This window comes from Vipera ursinii (assembly GCF_947247035.1).
Source record: "Vipera ursinii genome assembly, chromosome: 2".
NCBI classification, from domain to species: Eukaryota; Metazoa; Chordata; class Lepidosauria; order Squamata; family Viperidae; genus Vipera; species Vipera ursinii.
This window is the reverse complement of record NC_139513.1, coordinates 173628219-173645802: the sequence shown is the minus strand read 5'-3', so window position 1 is coordinate 173645802 and position 17584 is coordinate 173628219. Positions and strand designations below refer to the sequence as shown.

Sequence of the window (17584 nt, the reverse complement as noted above, 5' to 3'; positions counted from 1 at the left end):
CAACTATATGTTGTAAATGGCTCATGTTTTTTCTTCTTGAGCTGCTGGGTCTTTTGGTTTTCTTAAGATGTTCTGGAGGCCTTTAGATGGTTTGTGTGCTATGGTAGATTGTTACTTTGGTAATGGAGCATTTGGTTAGTAGGGGTCATTTTTCAATAGTATTTCTGATCTGCTGCCATTTCCTCTGCTGATGAAGATATCCAGGAAGAGTGTTATTTTCTTCTTGTGAACTTTATTCCTTTAAAAATTTTGATTTTTCCATGTGTCTTCTCTAGCTGTTCTTTTTTTTTATTGTGATAAGGGTGTCAGATCCAATCTTTTAGTTCTATGCATCGGAATGCTATAATATCTAGAGATTGCATTACGGTCTCTGATGAGTGGTGATGCCGAGTGTTCCTCTCATTTGTTGGTATATTTGTCCATCACACTGAAAATAGGTAGTAAGGAAGATTGATGAGATCCATAATTCAAGGTATTTTGAACTAGTAATGAAATATCTGCAAGTAACCAAGCTCAGAAAGCACCCAAAACTCTACAGTTCAGTTCTGAAGTACAGATATTCTTTTCTATTAGTCAAATATAGTCCAAATATATTAAGGAATCTATGATGAATATTAGCAGAATATGGATCGCTGAGCCCAAAATTAACTGCGCATCAGGAAAGCCCAGTGATTTTTAAAAAAAGAGCTTCAGCCCACGATTTGAAAGGCCACACGTTTGGAATATTCAGATACTGCGGGAACAAGCTGTACGGGAAGATTACTGCCTTCTTTATTTGAATTTTCCAGAGGGTCAGGGGAAGCAGGAAAAGTGCCGGACTGAACCGAACCAGCAAAATTCCTACGCTATTATCTGTAACGAGTTTCTACGGGCAAAGGCTGCTCGAGCTAAAACCAGGGAGAAAAAGCCGAAATACTGGGTCTCCCGCGCCCTGCAGCTTGCCTCTCCCGGCGGCACCGAGCCAAGCTGCTTTTGGAAACCGGAAAGCCGAAAAATCACGAGCCCCGGCTTCGCACAGGGCAGCTTCTGCGCGCGCTGCCCGCTCACCCGTCCGCTGCTCTCTCCCTCCTCCCCCCCCCCCTCCACCCGCCGTTTGGTTTCTCCCTCTCCCTGAATGGCGACTGGGTAAGTTCCGCCCTTTCCTCCCTCCCCTTTCCTCCCCCGCCCCCCGCGCAGGATGGTCTATCCCGAAGCCGCTCCGCCCCCTCCCTCCCCGGTGCGCGCCAAATCGGCTCCCGTCGGATCCTTGCCTGCTGTCCTGCCGGTCCCGATGCCCGCCCAGGCCGCTCCGCTGACCCCGGAGGAGCTGCGCAGGCGGTGAGTACTCGGCGCCGGGGAGGACTCGGCCGGCGGATGCCCCGGCCGGAGGTTATTTCGCTCCCCTGTCCTGTCCCGAGGGCACGTTGACCTCCCCACCCCCACGCCCGTGGGCACCGCTCCTGCGGAGGCTGGGGCTGGTCTTCGGCACCCTTCTAATCTGGGCGGGGAGGAGGAGGGGGTTTTTTCCCCCTTTCATCGTCCCCGTAGTCGCGTCCCCGACTTGCATTTCGGGGCAAGGGGAGCGAGACCCCTCGTGCTTCCTCTACCCTCTTCCTGCTTGATGGTGAATCTCCTCTCTCTCCGTCCTCCAAACTGACAATTCCCGGACTCCCGGGTTTCGATCTTCCGCCTCCCCGGACGTGCCGCGCGGCCGTTGGGTTACGCAGGGTGCGAAAAAGTTCCCGAAGGGGTTGGGGGAAGTGCGACGAGGGAGCCCGGAACTGTATGGAGAGATAGTAAAGGAAGGTGCTAGTTCTCTTCTCTCCCTCCCTCCCCCCCCGCCACTTTTAATAGCCTGCAGTGGATTTCTGAGTCTCTTTTGGGGGGGGGGGTGTAACTAGGAGAAAGCATTTTTAGTTTAGTTATAGTTTATAGTTTTATTTAATTTGTATACCGCCCTTCTCCTTGGTAGGGACTCAGGGCGGTTCACAGGGCATATATAAAAAAGACAATACAAAAATTAAAAAAGATTAAACCCATGCCCAGTTAAAAACAGTAATACAAATCTAAAACAACAATTAAAACCCATAATCCCCCGTTTTTTTTTTTAGTTTGTGTTTTTTTAGTTTGAAAAAAAAGGATATTTCTCCCAGATAGTGATAGGGACCAGAAGTGCAAGGCCCTTCAAATTCTTTACCTAATGTTTTTTTTTCCCCCGTTGGAGGGAGAAGATATTTACTTGGATAAAGGAATGGGGATCTATTCTGTTTCTTGTTCCTAGGATTGTTTGACCTCTGCGCTGTTTTCTTCTCCTTTAGTGCTTTCCCCCCCCCCCCATACCTGTCAAGTGGCAAAACTTAGTTTTAATTTGTTCCTAAAATCAGTTAAAATAAGTATGTTATCAAGTTTTAGGGCCTTCGGGTCCTGGGATCGAATTGTCTCTCTCCAAGGCAACTATTGGGGGGAAAAAAAGGAGGAATCGGAAGTGGGGATTTACTAAAAACATTCAAAAGTGCCAGCTGCTTTTTGAGTGGAGGTGGGAATGTAGGAATACGAATGCGTAGAGCGGCAGAAATTAGCCACTGTATATCTCACAAGCATATGGGCCTCATCTTTCCTCTGCCCTTCCTTTTTTTCTCCTTATGCCACCCCTTGCCATCTGGGACAGGAAGTGAAAACGAATTTCTTTTCCAGTTGAAAGCGCATCTTGGCGGGAACATTTGTTTGTGTTTAGGGCAAGGATTAACGCAGGCGCACACGCGCGGTTCAGGAAGCATTGGTTAACATGCCCTGACTTCTGCATAAAAATAAGGGGGGGGGGAAATGACATGGGTTGGGTTGTTGGCAATCATGAGCTTGCAGGATGGGGTGGTGGCTTTCTGCTCTGGCACTTCCAGCAGCGCGCTGCATTTCAATGGAACCTGGCTCTTTCTAATGGAGGTGGGTTTTTGTGGGCCTCTTTCGCTGGGCAGAATTATCTGACAATTGCTCCAAATAATCAGTGCTGTGCACATTATCATGTTGGTTCAAAACAAGTTGTCTTTTTTTAAGTCCTTTTGCTTCCTCGCTTTCCCTGGAATGATGGATAGCTATTATCCTCCACCAGAGAAACATATAAAGCGCTCTTCGTCTCTTTTCCCCAACCCAGCCTCTTCACTCCAATAGTGTTGCTACGGACATAGGTCAGTTTCTTTGTACTATGGGAAAATATTTGATCTTTACCATTCATCAGCTTTAGGCTTTAAGTTCTATAAGCCCTATTAAGGTTGTTAGAAAAGAGATTACATATACAACTATTTCTTTTCTTCCTGAAAAATAAATTTTGAGGCAAAACAAATGTTGCTCTCTCCTGCTTCTTTAGTTTAGTATCTGCTAAACCTCTGTGTTCCAGCTCTCAAGTCTACTTTAGGTGGTTTTTCAGACCTGCCTGCAAAATGGAGCCAAAAATGAGTGCTTATTGGGAATGAGTTGACTTTTGTGCAGACATGGAGAGCTTGGGAGAAGGAAAGTGTTCCTTTTCTTTCTTTTTCAGCTTCTCATTAAATTGCCTGCAAGCTAAGGTACTACCTTTAAGGATACCATACTACTATGACCGTTGTGAGCAAGCACACTAGATGTACCACATGGGACATCTATTTGCGTATCTCCTTCCTTCTGAGAGAGACTGTGTTGCTTTTGTTTGGAGTCACAATGGGCAGGAACTTGCTCACCTGCCCTTCAGACAGAACATCAACACTTGAATTTTTTCTCAACTCTATTCTCTTGTTCCCATTTTCGTGACAGTTGTAATACATAATTGCCAGTCTTGGCAGGATTTGTAATGAAATTCCATCCAAGTCAACCGTTCTATCTGAATAAAATCTCTTTGGCTTCTTCTAATTTCTATTATAGAACTGTCACCCTTGGTTTTGACGTGGTTTATGGTCATAACAGAAGAGTCATAAAACCTTGTATCAGCAAAGTCCTTTAAATTTTTCTTGCACCTTGGAGTGCTCCCTTGCCCTTTCCTTGTATTGCCAGTGGGGAGCAATGAGTCCGCTGTAGAGAAATACAGTCACAGAGTAAAATTTTGAACAGCTTTGGTTGAATGTTTTAAAATGAAACCTCAGTTAGTTTGCTTTGGCAGGAAATTTACAAATTGCATTGATTAATCAAGAAGCAACGTGAAGCTGAATGTTTTTTGGTTACTGTGACAAGTCACTGGTCCAGGAGGTTGCTTTCATTTAAAAATATATATTTTTTAAAAAAATGGGGAAACAGAAAAGACAGAAACTAAAATTTATTCTTTTTTATATAATTGCTACAGTAATTGTTAGCCATGCGGCATATTGATTTTGTAGAATGAAACTGATTCTCAGTTGAGAATTATTTAAAGAATTTATTTTAACTGTGGAGCAAGGGATGGTTCAAGGTTTGTCCCCATGATTTTTTTTAAAAGTTCTGCTGCCTGACCCTAAACAAATCTTATACTCAAGCTAAAACAGTAAAAGAGAGCTTATATTGGAGTGATTGTGCAGGTGATTAAGAACATAAACCAACTAGCTTTGTGGCAAGTTTAACCATAGTGGCTAAAGATGAGAGGAAGTGGGTGCACAGAGGGATAATTTTTTTGCCAGTTGCAGAAAAAAAGATATTTGTTACAATTTTAAAAGCTAGGGTTTTTTTGTAGTAGTAGTTGTAGTACTAGTAAAAACTTTTATAAGTATGGCCCAGCTGTCAAATGCATGAAGCTTAAATATTTTAATTACATACCAGCTGAAGGTGGGGATGTTTTTACAGAGTAAGGCCAAGCAGCATTATGAAGAATATGAATAAAAAGTCAAAAGGTAAACACTTTAATCGGAGTAAGTATAGCCCACTTTAAATGGTGATGAATAGTGTACTTAAAGTGCTATAATAATAACAGCTGACATCCTTCTTTGATTTAACCTGGTCTGTATTAGTTCTAGGATATAAATTTGGAAATTCCAACCTGAAATGTATCTGGAGTCTCCAGAGAGGTTTTTTTTCCCCAATCAGGGCAGTAGGCAAAGAAAAAAAAAGCCAATTTTTGAATGAAGAGGTCTTTGTAAAAAAAAGCAGTATGGCCGTTGTTGTTGTTAGTTGCGAAGTCGTGTCCGACCCATCGTGACCCCATGGACAACATTCCTCCAGGCCTTCCTGTCCTCTACCATCTTCTGGAGTCCATTTAAGCTCACGCCTACTGCTTCAGTGACTCCATCCAGCCAGCTCATTCTCTGTCGTCCCCTTCTTCTCTTGCCCTCAACTTTTCCCAGCATTAGGCTCTTCTCCAGTGAGTCCTTCCTTCTCATTAGGTGGCCAAAGTATTTGAGTTTCAACAGTATAGCCGTATAGCTTGCTAAATTATATAACCAGAATAGTACTGACAAAATATATATGGAGAGGACAGTTCCCTGATGTGCCTCCACAGGAAAGCATTTGACTTCACTGGAGTAGTAGAAATACTTTGGTCTCTGATATTGCTGTTGACATTTTGATCATGTTTCTGACTATCTTTACACATGAGAGTAAATGAAATGTAATCCAAAGAGGGTCTTAACACTGTTGTCTCATAGGGACCAGTCTCTTGCATGGGTATAGACACAGTTGAATGATAAGATCCAGAAGAATATATTAATATCTTCTTCAATAACCGTCTACTGTTTTGTTTTGAAAGAAGATAGGGAATCTGTGGCCCAGAATCTACCTGTAATTTCTTTTTACCTGTTTGCATATCATTCTGTCTGGGGCAGTGTGCTCACTCTGAACTATGAAGTCAGTAGTACAAAGAGTCCTTTGAGCCAGAAGAAAACTCTTTTCCCACGATATCCACATCTTGTGTTCTGTTTCTCACATTTCTAATTTATGATATAGTTTTAGGTGAAAGCAGATAGAAAACTGGGCATTCAGTTTGTCTTGTTTTACTACATTAGTAATCTAGTGAAATGGTTATTTTAGCTGGTACTACAATAAAGAAGGGATCAGAAGAAGTCAAATAACACAAAAACAGTGTTTCCTGTAAAAAAAAGGTTGAAGCCCTAACCTAAGGCATGTTTTTCAGTGTCTCTATGAATAGATTTGTTTTTATTTGTGTGTGGAAATCATCACCTGTGCTTATAATCGCTTCCTCTTCCTTTGTGTTGGCAGCTATAGATTTCAATCTGAAGTATGAGATGAGGCTTTGGGCTCTCTGTACCTCTGCTGCATAGAAATTAAGAGAACTATTCTTAGTTGTGGAATTACTCTTGCCAATTAGAAGCATCCTCTAAGATGACATTCAATCAGAATAGAACTAGAAGGGGCCTTGGAGGTCTTCTAGTCCAGCCTCCTGCTCAAGCAGGAGACCTTATGCCATTTCAGACAAGTGATTATCCAGTCTTTTCTTAAAAACCTCCCGTGATGAAGCACCCACAACTTCTGATGGCAAGCTGTTCCACTGGTTAATTGTCCTCACTGTTAGGAAGTTTCTCCTTAATTCAAGGTTGCTTCTCTCTTTAGTCAGTTTCCAACCATTGTTTCTTGTCCTGCCCTCCGGTGCTTTGGAGAATAAGTTGACCCCCCTCCTCTCTGTGGCAACCTCTCACATATTGCAACATTGCTATCATGTCTCCCATAGTTCTTCTTTTCTCTAGAGTAGCCAAACCCAAATCCTACAACCATTCTTCATATCAATCACCAGGCCTTTAATTATCTTAGTTCAGGGATGTCAAACTCGCAATGTCACATGACGTGTTGCAACGTATCGTGACTTTTTTGCCATTGCCAGCAATGGGGTGGGCGCGGTTTCACTATGATGCATCCAGGCCACGGGCCGGCAGTTTGGCACCCCTGTCTTAGTTGCTGCTCTTTGCACTTTTTCCAAAGTCTCAACATCTTTTTTGTAATGTGAGCAAAACTGGATTATTAACAAAGGGATGAATTGGGTATTTGCTCTATGAATTGAACTTTAACACCATCTCATTTTTTTTGAGATATACTGTATATTAATCGATGTAGATTTTTTTCCACCTTTAATTTTGATATACTCCTATTAGAATGTTAATTAGAATTTCCCCCCAATTTGGGAGCTTCAAGATAATTTGGATTGCAGCCTCCTTCAAGGCCTTTGATTGCTTGAGATAGCCGGGCATGGTTGGATTTGTAGCCCAAAAGTTCTCATCAAGTTTAGGAAAGATGGTTTAAATCAAGCTAGTTTTCTCTTCTTCTTTTTTGGCCGTGGGTGAACCTAGTTACTTTTATTACATTAGTGTTTATTGCCAGCTGAACTGCTTTACTCATACTAAGACAATGGGAGCTAAGTGGTTTTTCCAGTCAGCTAAAGAAGGTCAGAAAAGGCCTATTACTTCCTGGTACAGGTATTTTCCTTTGGCGCAACCTAAGGGATTTGCAGGTGCTCTGGATAAAGGAAGCTGTGCATATGTATGTAAGGTGGTCCCATGAGAACCTGGTAGATGCAATATGAGAGGAATAATGTTAACAAATCCTATTGGTTTGGGGGTTTCTTGGATGTCATGTTGATCAGCCAGCCTATTCTCAGTGCAAGAAGTGATTTTGCCTGATTTTAAAACAAATGGAGTTTACTGCTTTTTTAAGTTCAACTATTTCAATGAGGAAGAGGAATATATGGATTCCTTGTTTCCCTAGAATGAAGAGTGGGTCACTTATCTTAAATTAGACCATTTTATCCTTAACCTATACCTGACAGGTAGCTGCCAAACCATACTTCACATGACACTAGACCAGGCATGTCAAACTCACGACGTCACGTGACGTCATGCAACGTATCATGACTTTTTCCCCATTGCCAGCAATGGGGTGGGTGCGGTTTCTGCGTGACGCATCTGGCCTATGGGCCAGCAGTTTGACATGCCTGCACTAGACCTATTGATATATTTTTATTTTATGTTTATTTTAATTCCATTTATATCCCGCCCTTCTCCGAAGACTCAGGGCGGCTTACAAGCTTAGCAGTAGCCTTCATTCTATGTATATGCCTGCTTATTAGGGCTTTCACACACACCCCAAGCGGCATTATTACAAAGTCAGCTTAATTGCCCCCAACAATCTGGGTCCTCATTTTACCTACCTCGGGAGGATGGAAGGCTGAGTCAACCTTGAGCCTGGTGGGATGCGAACCTGCACTAATTGCAGGCAGCTGGTGTCACTTAAGGAGGCATTAGCCCACTGCTCCACCAAGGCTGGAGGATTCAATTCTCAATCACCAGTTTTAATTATGTTCAGTGCAAGTACTTGAGGTAGTTTATCTTCTAAAAGCGTGTGAATTTTTTCCTCAACCCAAGCACCGTCTGAATTGCTTTTAGCAAGATGCACAATCAAAATATATTTAAATTATACATGCAGGGATTAAAGTGTAACACAAATACTGTTCCTGACTGTCAGATATTTCCACCGATCTTTAGTGCTAATGACCTTGAGCTTCATTTACTTTAGAAGCTGCCCTCCATCTAAGCACAACATGACAAATATTGTTGCAGTCCCAAAGGGTATTTTTAATGTGATCCTTTATTTCTTGGGATTCTAATAGAAATCCAGAGGAAGTCTCAAGTTTACATACTCCCTCTTTCTATGTAAAAGAATTGCACTCATGGAATGCTGAGATCTTCACTCAGTGAAGAATCTCCTTTGATTGCCCACAACAGTCTTGTTCACAAATATTGTGCTAAGCCAAACTGTGGTTTGGCTGTTCATGGATTTGTGTTTTTATGTCTATCAAGCCAACAGTAACCTGTTCAACAAACCATACCTAAACTTTGGCTTGGCACAATATGACAGTGTCAGTGAGTCATTTCTGAATTTGTTCCACTAGGAACTATATCCTACTGTGATAAAAGTCACAGATCAAAGGGGTTGTGTATATCTAAATCGGTTGTTGATCCTCTAACTTGGCCTTCATTTCAGAGGAGAAATTTCCTCCAAAAGTCAAGAGGGCAAAATAGAAAACTAATTTGTGATGTCTTTGCGTTTTGCTTTAAAAACAGGCTGAAAGATCTAGAGAGGGATGAAGATGGTCTTGGTGAAAGAGTAAGTAACAAACTTCTTACTACACCCTTCCCATGAAGAGTCATGAAATATCCTTCTGCTTCTGTTGCTTGGGAAGCTTCTGCAGACCTGGGTCACTAGCTGTGGTACTCACCTAGTCTTTTCTCCTTTCTGGCTTTAGGAATGTGTTAAAGAAAAGCTGAGTTTGATACATGGCTTCTTACAAGTAGATGTTCAAAATCAGTTGAAAGATCTGGAGACCAAGTTGCGCAAAGAGGAACTTTCTGAGGTGGGTAATCAAGATAAATAGATTCATCCCATTTTGTTCAACTCTTGTTTGCTTTGCCTGCCTTACAATTAATGTTCAGAATGCTAACAGTGATTTCAGAATGAGACGATGCATGGTTGCTGCAAGTCAAATTTTGTTCCTGCAAGTTTTCATTGCGTATCTTAACTTGAACATCTGATCAAGGCACAGTGCTAGAGGAAACAAATTCTTTTGCTTTGTGATTTAAGCATATATGAAAATTTCTCATATATACCATTAATCTATAGGAAGAAAGACATGACCTGAGAATTGCTATCAATTTATGTAGCTTTTCAAAGTAAGTCTTGAAATCAAAATACAAACCTATGCTACTAATACATGTATAATTGGCCCTGTTATAAGAAGACCTGATCATTCAGAACAGCCTCAGTTTTAAAAGAGATTATTTTTGAGCATCTTAATTTGCTGATATTTAAATTCAGTAAAGTATTTACTTTGCTAAGGATGTCATTACAAGAAAATTGTCTCTTGCTTGTAGAATTGTATTATTTCAAACAATATTCAGTTTTGCTCCTGGAATTTGAAACTTTTTACATCCTTCCACTGTGCAAAGAACAATATTGCGAGATCACTTTTTTTTAAGTAAAATATAAAATAAAATGTCAAAACAGGTCGTCCCTCAAGTTATGACCACATTTGAGCAAAACATTTTTGTTGTTAAGTGAGTTTTGGCCCACTTTACGATATTTCTTGCGACAGTTGTTAAGTGAATCAATGCAGCTGATAAGTTAGTAACACGGCTGTTAAGTGAATCTGGCTTCCCCATTGATTTTCCGTGTCAAAAGGTTGCAAAAGAGATCACATGACATTACTGCAGCAGTCATAAGTGTGAACCAGTTGCCAAGCGTCTGAATTTTGATCACATGATCATGGGGATGCTGCCAAAGGTTATAAGTGTGAAAAGTGATCATAAACCACTTTTTTCCCTGCCGTTGTAACTTTGAACGGTCGCTAAGTGAACTGTTACTACCTGTATACAATTTCTCACTAAAGCTAAATTTTAAAATTCCAGATTTATGCTGGGGAAATTGAAATCTGTCTTTTTAATGAGTCATTTAGATTGTTTTATAATAGGATCAATACATCATTAGTGAGGATTCCATTCATATTTTAGGCATTAATATTAAATTATTTTCATAACAATTTAAGATTATGCTACTTAAATAATCTGTAAAAACATAACTAGGGATTTACTAATAAAAATTGTAATTATCTTAGTTAACCTACTTAAGTAGAATAACAAAGTAAGATATGCCTTTTACAGTCTTCACACACACAATGTTCTTTCTCCGTGTGATGGAGTGTGCAAACATGCATGTTATCAGCATAGTGAGAACCTGCTCATAAATTTCCTAAACCAATACTTTTGTTGATTATTGGCAAACTAGCTACTTCCATGAGCATGGAAATGGCTGTCCCTATTTCTTTTTTTAAACGGAAATATGGACATTCATAATTTAAGAAGTGAAACCTATAGAATTAAAATGAATTATGCTAAAGAGATGATCCTGGTTAGTTAGGAGGCAGCGTCTCATGGAATCACAAATGATTCTTCTGGTCTTCCGTTTTGCCACCCCCCACCGTGGGGTTGTTGAGCCAACTAGATGGTTCCGCCCCAGGCGCTTAATGGACCCTGAGAGGTTTCAGGCAGCGCTGGGGGCCCCACCTGCCTCCCCAGCTCACAGCTCGGCGGATGCCTTAGTGGAGGCCTGGGAAAGGACGGCCACGGAGGCACTTGACCGAGTTGTACCCTTGCGGCCCCTGACCCGGCGCAGATCCCAATGGGCTCCATGGTTTTCCGCGGAGCTCCGGGAGATGAAGCGTCGGAGACGGGGCCTAGAGAGCGTTTGGAGGTCCACCCGATCTGAATCCGACCGATTGCGACTAAGAACCCATATTAGGTCTTATCTCGCTGCGATGAGGGTAGCGAGATCTAATTATTTCGCTGCCCTCATCGCGTCCGCAGATAATCGCCCGGCCGCCCTGTTTAGGGTGACCCGCTCCCTCCTCAACCAGGAGGTCAGTGAGGATCCCTTGCAGGGGCGTGCCGAGGAATTTAGTCAACATCTGTCGGACAAAAGCGCTCGGATTCGGACCGGTTTGGACTCCGACTGGGCAGTATCGGATGATCAGGACACGAGTGATCTTGTCGATGTCATCTGGGAGGAGTTCGATCCTGTGACTCCGGAGGAAGTGGACAGGATCATGGGGAGGCTGAGCTCCACCACATGTTTATTGGACCCGTGCCCTTCCTGGCTGGTTTATGCAGCCCGGGAGGGGACACGAAGCTGGTTCCAGGCGGTTATAGCTGCTTCTTTGAGTGAGGGCAGTTTTCCCACCGCCTTGAAGGAGGCGGTGGTGAGACCTCTCCTCAAGAAGCCTACCTTGGATCCGGCTGTTTTGAATAACTTTCGTCCGGTCTCCAACCTTCGCTTCCTTGCGAAGGTTGTTGAGAGTGTGGTGGCACATCAGCTCCCTCTGGTCCTGGATGAAGCGGATTATCTAGACCCGTACCAATCGGGCTTCAGGCCTGGGTACAGCACGGAGACGGCATTGGTCGCGCTGGTGAATGATCTCTGGAGGGCTCGGGACAGAGGATACTCCTCTGTTCTAGTCCTATTAGACCTCTCAGCGGCTTTCGATACCATCGACCATGGTATCTTGCTGCGGCGTCTCAGGGGATTGGGAGTGGGAGGCACGGTTCTTCAGTGGTTCTCCTCCTATCTCCTGGGACGTTCGCAGTCGGTGTTGACGGGGGGCAGAGGTCGACCGCGAGGCCTCTCGCTTGTGGAGTCCCTCAGGGGTCGGTCCTCTCGCCCCTTCTGTTCAACATCTACATGAAGCCGCTGGGTGAGATCATTCGTGGTTTTGGAGTTGGGTATCATCAGTATGCTGATGATACCCAACTTTTCATTTCGACCCCAAACCACCCCAGTGATGCCCTCGACGTGATGTCCCGGTGCCTGGAGGCGGTCCGGGTCTGGATGGGGAGGAACAGGCTTCGTCTCAACCCCGACAAGACGGAGTGGCTGTGCGTACCGGCATCCCGGGATATTCAGGATATCCCACCCCTCATTATGGGGGGTGAGTCATTACCTCCTGTAGATAGGGCTCGCAACTTGGGAGTCCTCCTAGATTCACAGCTCTCTTTAGAAGACCATATTGTAGCTGTAACTAGGGGGGCGTTCGCCCAGGTTCGCCTGGTGCGCCAGTTGCGGCCCTATCTAGACCGGGATGCCTTGCGCACGGTCACTCATGCGCTCGTGACCTCTCGTCTTGATTACTGCAACGCTCTCTACATGGGGCTACCCTTGAAGACCACTCGGAGGCTCCAGCTGGCACAGAATGCAGCCGCGAGAGTTGTGTTGGGGGTCTCCCGATACTCCCGTGTTACACCTTTGCTCCGCGAGCTGCATTGGTTGCCAGTTGTCTTCCGGGTGAGGTTCAAGGTGTTGGTAATGACCTACAAAGCCCTCCATGGCATGGGTCCAGAATACCTTGGGGAGCACCTGCAGCCGGCGTCAACTTCCCTCCGCCCAGTACGCTCCCACAGAGAGGGCCTCCTCAGGGTGCCGCCGGTCAAAGAATGCCGACTGGTGGCCCCCAGGGGGAGAGCGTTCTCTGTGGGTGCACCGGACTTATGGAACCATCTTCCGGTAGAGCTCCGGATGGCGCCCGACCTCCGCTCCTTCCGGCGCGACCTTAAAACCCATCTCTTTAAGGAAGCGGGCCTGGCCTGATGGGATGGGGTGGGTTTGTTATTATGACTTTAATTTTAAATTTGTACTATTTGTACTATGGGCATTGTTTAATCATGTTTTAATAATTTTAACTTTTGTATTTGTCTTTTATGTATTGCCCTGTTAACCGCCCTGAGTCTCTTGAGAGAAGGGCGGTATATAAATTAAATAAATAAATAAATAAATAAATAAATAAATAAATCCCCTTCATCTATAAATATGTTCAACCGAGTCTTTCCCTTCTACTACAGGAACTCTACCTGGCCAAAGTCAAAGCCCTGCTCCATAGAGAACTGTCTTTAGAAAATGGAGACAACTTGGCATTTGGCCAGAAGCTCAATGGATGCTCAGAAAATGGTGGCTATGGCAGTGATGAAGACTCTGAGAGAGCGGAGAACAAGGGGAAGGAGGAAAGCGGCATGGAAGTTGAAGAGGCTGCCTCATCTTCCTCCTCAACCCCATTATCTTCACCATTTGTTCCAAAAGCTCGAAGAGGCAGGAAGAGCAAGTCCAACAGTGAGAATAGAAGTAAGATGTGTATTATCTACTTAACAGACATTTGCCTGGGGGAGGGGAGGTTAGTTGTAAATTTGGGCCTTAAAGGGATACCATCCTAAATTGTCTCTAAACAAGAATAGCTTAACATTTATAAAAAATTGGTTATTTTCCCCCATCACTAGTCTCAACTGGCCAACGTAATGTTGTAAGCAACCTTACAGTGGGATTCTCCCTTTAATTTTAGCACATTTTTATTGCAATTTTCAGAAGTAGGTCTCCCTAAGAAAACTTTGTTTTGAAAGGGGATAAACATTTTAAAAGAAAATGCAATAAATAATCTAAGAGGGGAGGTAGGCAAATGTCTCCCATAGCAACAAAATTGCAGGCGACCTCCTTATGCGTACCAGTGATGTCTAGATCTTTGCATTCCCTCACATATACAGAGCTCATAAACTCTTGTCTCCTATCACAGCCTAAAAAATCCCTGCAATATTGCAATAGACAACCTTCTTACTAGAGCATAATACATGGAGATTAGATGTGTTCCTTTAAATCAGGGGTGTATAGCCACATTAAGCACTTTTAAAATGGCAACCATAATTTCTGCCTGGCAACATTTTTAAAAATGGATTTGCAGGAACCTCAACCAGCTCCAGGATCACTCGTAGTTCTGGCAAGCAGCCAACCATAATGGCTCTATTTTCCAAAGGGTGAGTAAGTTATGTGAAATCCTGGTATTTTTCTACTTTCATTTGTTTGTGCCTCTTCTGACTCTTTGTTGACACCTGTAAGCTCTTTTCCTTTTTTTTCTTTTTTTCCCCTTTACCCCAATTGTGACATGACTACTTGCATTGAAATAATGTCAAGGAGCAGGCAGAGATAAATACTGAGATATATGTTTCCAATGGGGAATAGAACAGTAGACTGTCCTGGGGCAAAGAGTTGGGAGTCAGCTTGCAATGAAATTGCTGGTTCCTAATCAGAGATTTCAGTAACAATACAGTCCTCATTTAACAATCACAATTGGGACTGGCAACTCCATTGCTAATGAACAATCATGGGACTCTGACTGTGTTTAACAGTTTTACTTCAGCTTTTCTTTTTCCACATTCCCCTTCTCTTTGGAATGGTCACCCCAGCACTGGGATAATTAGCAAGAAGGGAATTAACATTTGTATTTAAATTCATTGGAGAGGAAGGGACTACAAGAGAGTAAGCAGACACATAATGGGGAATATACATTGAAAGGATGCATATGCTGGCTGTTTGCCTAGTGCACTCCTGGCCTTGAGCACGCTAGGCAAACAGCTGGCACTAGCACATTCCTTTCAATGCATTCCCCATTGTCTGCCTGCTTACTTGTAATCACTTCTTCCCCAGTCTCCATTTTTGTGAAGTGGGGGGAATGAAAAACTAGTTCAGGCACCAGATAAAGTGCACTGGTTGTAACGGTGAACAGGTGACTGAGAAAAAGATGCTGCAAAGGATGTAAATGCGTTTCTTGGTTACAAAGTTATTTTTTCAGCACTATTGTAACTTTGGTCACTGCATAAGGCAGTAAGTGAAGTCTTTCTGTAGATAATCTGTTCCAAGTATGGTACAACTCTGATTGAAAGCCAGACTTCTTCTTATGGTATCAAGAACATAATATTACCACATGTAACATATTAGAAGTAAAAGTACAGGCATGCATTTAGCTACACATTACACACAGCCATAAAGTGACTGAGCCTGAATTTTTAGAAAAAAGGATTAATATGGAGAGAATGCAACAAAGAAGTTGGGAGAAAGATGGAACAGATCTCATTTCCCTTAGCTTTGTTTTTCTCTTTTATTAATATGTACTATGAACAGCTCCTTTGATTAATTTATATTTTACGGATCCACAATAGCTCCAATAAACGCAAATCAGATGAGGTGAACGGAGAGCTAAAACAAGAAAGCAATGCAGAAAATGAGGAGGAGGAAGAGGAGGAGGAGGAGGAGGAGGAACTGTCTGGAGAAAAGGTATGCTTGCAACTTAGTTTTCCCCTGTTTGGCATGGGCTGGCTGGAACTTTCAGCTTAACCCCATCTGACAGTTGAGGAGGCTTATGAAAATCTTTGAAAGTTTAGTTTTCCTGTGCCCCTCTGCCAAAAGGCACCCGAATACCTCACTGCAATTTATATCATCTGGGACAAATTGATTTTGGGTTGAATATTAACAGAGTTTGTCCTTTTGTGAGGGAGATTTTTTACTGATGCTAGCTAGATCTAGCTTCACAATTTGAGCGGCATCTCTGCAGTGTAGGTTGTCTCAAGTTACAACCATAATTGAGCCAAGAATTATGGTCATAAGTTGTTGCAGTTGTTCAGTAGGTGATCATGTCACCATGCCCAATTTTTGTAGTGAACATGGCAGTCATTAAGCTAAAGTGGTGGTCGTTAAGTGAAACCTTTTATCCAATGGCCAGTTTTTTCTGGAAACAGAAAGTAAATGTCAGAAACCAGCAAGAAACATGATTATGATCACGTGACACTGCAAATGGCCATATAGGTGAACTTGTAGCCAAATGCCCAATATGCAATGGCACGAGAGGAGGGGAGATGTAGTTGCCATAACTTCAAAGTTACTTCATAAGTAACTTTTGGGGAGTCTGTCATAACTTCAAGTGGTCACTAAGTGAGGACTACCTATAATTTAAAAAGTATATAAACTTTTTAGCATTTTTTGTTTTCCATTTCCCTCTCAAGGAACAAGATGAGAAAAGAATCAGAACTGAAGCCAAGGAAGGGTAAGTACTGTTGGCTGGATCCTTGACATCTAAAGTACTTTCATCTCCATGGCTTATTAGCAATTACCTAAAACAGTGATCCCAAAGATGAATATACTTAAAAGTGAGTTGCTTTTTTTTGTTGAGAGTGAATAATCAGCCAGAACTCAGTGTTAATTACATGCAGCATCCATGGAGAAAGGGGCAGATGCAAATGTGGGCAAAGACTTCTGATTTTTTTAACGCAGGCAGCACTTCAAATATTGCTTGTTGTGCATTCTGCATCTTGGATTTCACTAACCTGGTGGTCTGTTGATTTATAAACCCACATTTCCTAGAATTGTTAGTGCTGTTAGAATTATTGGAGTTTTAGGCCCAATCTCACTGATATTCTTGACTACAAAGGTTGCTGCATTTTCTCTTTTTCATATCAAAACACAAGGGATATATCCGTTTTGTTTGTGATCATCCTGCAGTCATCTGTTCCCTGTCAGATCTATAACAATGTACTACGGGGTGGAGAACCTGTACTATACTGTTGTTACAGAGCTACAGTTCTAAGCAGACTTGGTCAGATTGGTGTGGAGTGCTGGCTGTTGTATCTTAGCAACATCAGAAGGACCAATTCTAATTTTGCGTAACTTACTGAAGTGTCGGGAGACTTCTGCTGTACTTTTGTAGCAGAGCCTTCTCCGTTTGAATAGAGAGAGGGAAAAGAGTAATAAAAGCAGTTCTTACATTAAAAAAAAACTTCGGTAATCCTGATTGAGTAAAAGTAGTCCTTTAATTATACTTAGGTTTCATTTATTATGTTGATGTGACACTCTGGGAAGTTAGCTCGGAAATGGAAATGCAGGGGGAATTATTATGTGGGTGGTAGAAAGCATGGAATTTATTACAAGGATTTAAAAAATGGGAATATTATATTCCGATCAGACAGAAAAGGCATCTTCAAGTTTATTGAAAATTCAGCATCTGTCCAGTGTTTTATCATGCTACTGCAGAGATTGGAAGTAATCATTATAAAACTGGAGCAGACACCTGTTTTCATAATAGTGGGAATTTACTATAGTATAGCCAATTATTTGCCTCCTTGGCGGACTTAGCTTTTTATGAGCTTGTTTGTACAAAGAAGTTCTGTGCATGTGTGTTTAGATTTACATTCTAACTTTTGATTATAGGATTCTAGTAAGCCATTTGCAATAAGATAAAAGGCACCACATTTAATAATACCATAAATGTGCTATAGTTGGTTATTGGGATCCAAACACTGCAAAATTATCAAGT

At 42.5% G+C, this 17584-nt stretch overlaps 1 protein-coding gene across 2 annotated transcripts in view; it reads left to right on the top strand.

The window, feature by feature from the left end:
* Positions 1–1228: 1228 nt before the first annotated feature.
* Positions 1229–17584, top strand: part of DNMT1 (DNA methyltransferase 1) — a 47459-nt gene continuing 31103 nt past the window's right edge. For both annotated transcript variants that reach the window (XM_083351823.1, XM_083351822.1), the window contains exons 1-7: positions 1229–1317; positions 8979–9021; positions 9161–9268; positions 13299–13575; positions 14183–14255; positions 15438–15552; positions 16278–16318. In XM_083351823.1, the coding sequence (XP_083207949.1) occupies positions 1271–1317; positions 8979–9021; positions 9161–9268; positions 13299–13575; positions 14183–14255; positions 15438–15552; positions 16278–16318 (704 nt within the window). In that variant the 5' untranslated portion in view covers positions 1229–1270. The remainder of the gene's footprint in view (positions 1318–8978; positions 9022–9160; positions 9269–13298; positions 13576–14182; positions 14256–15437; positions 15553–16277; positions 16319–17584) is intronic.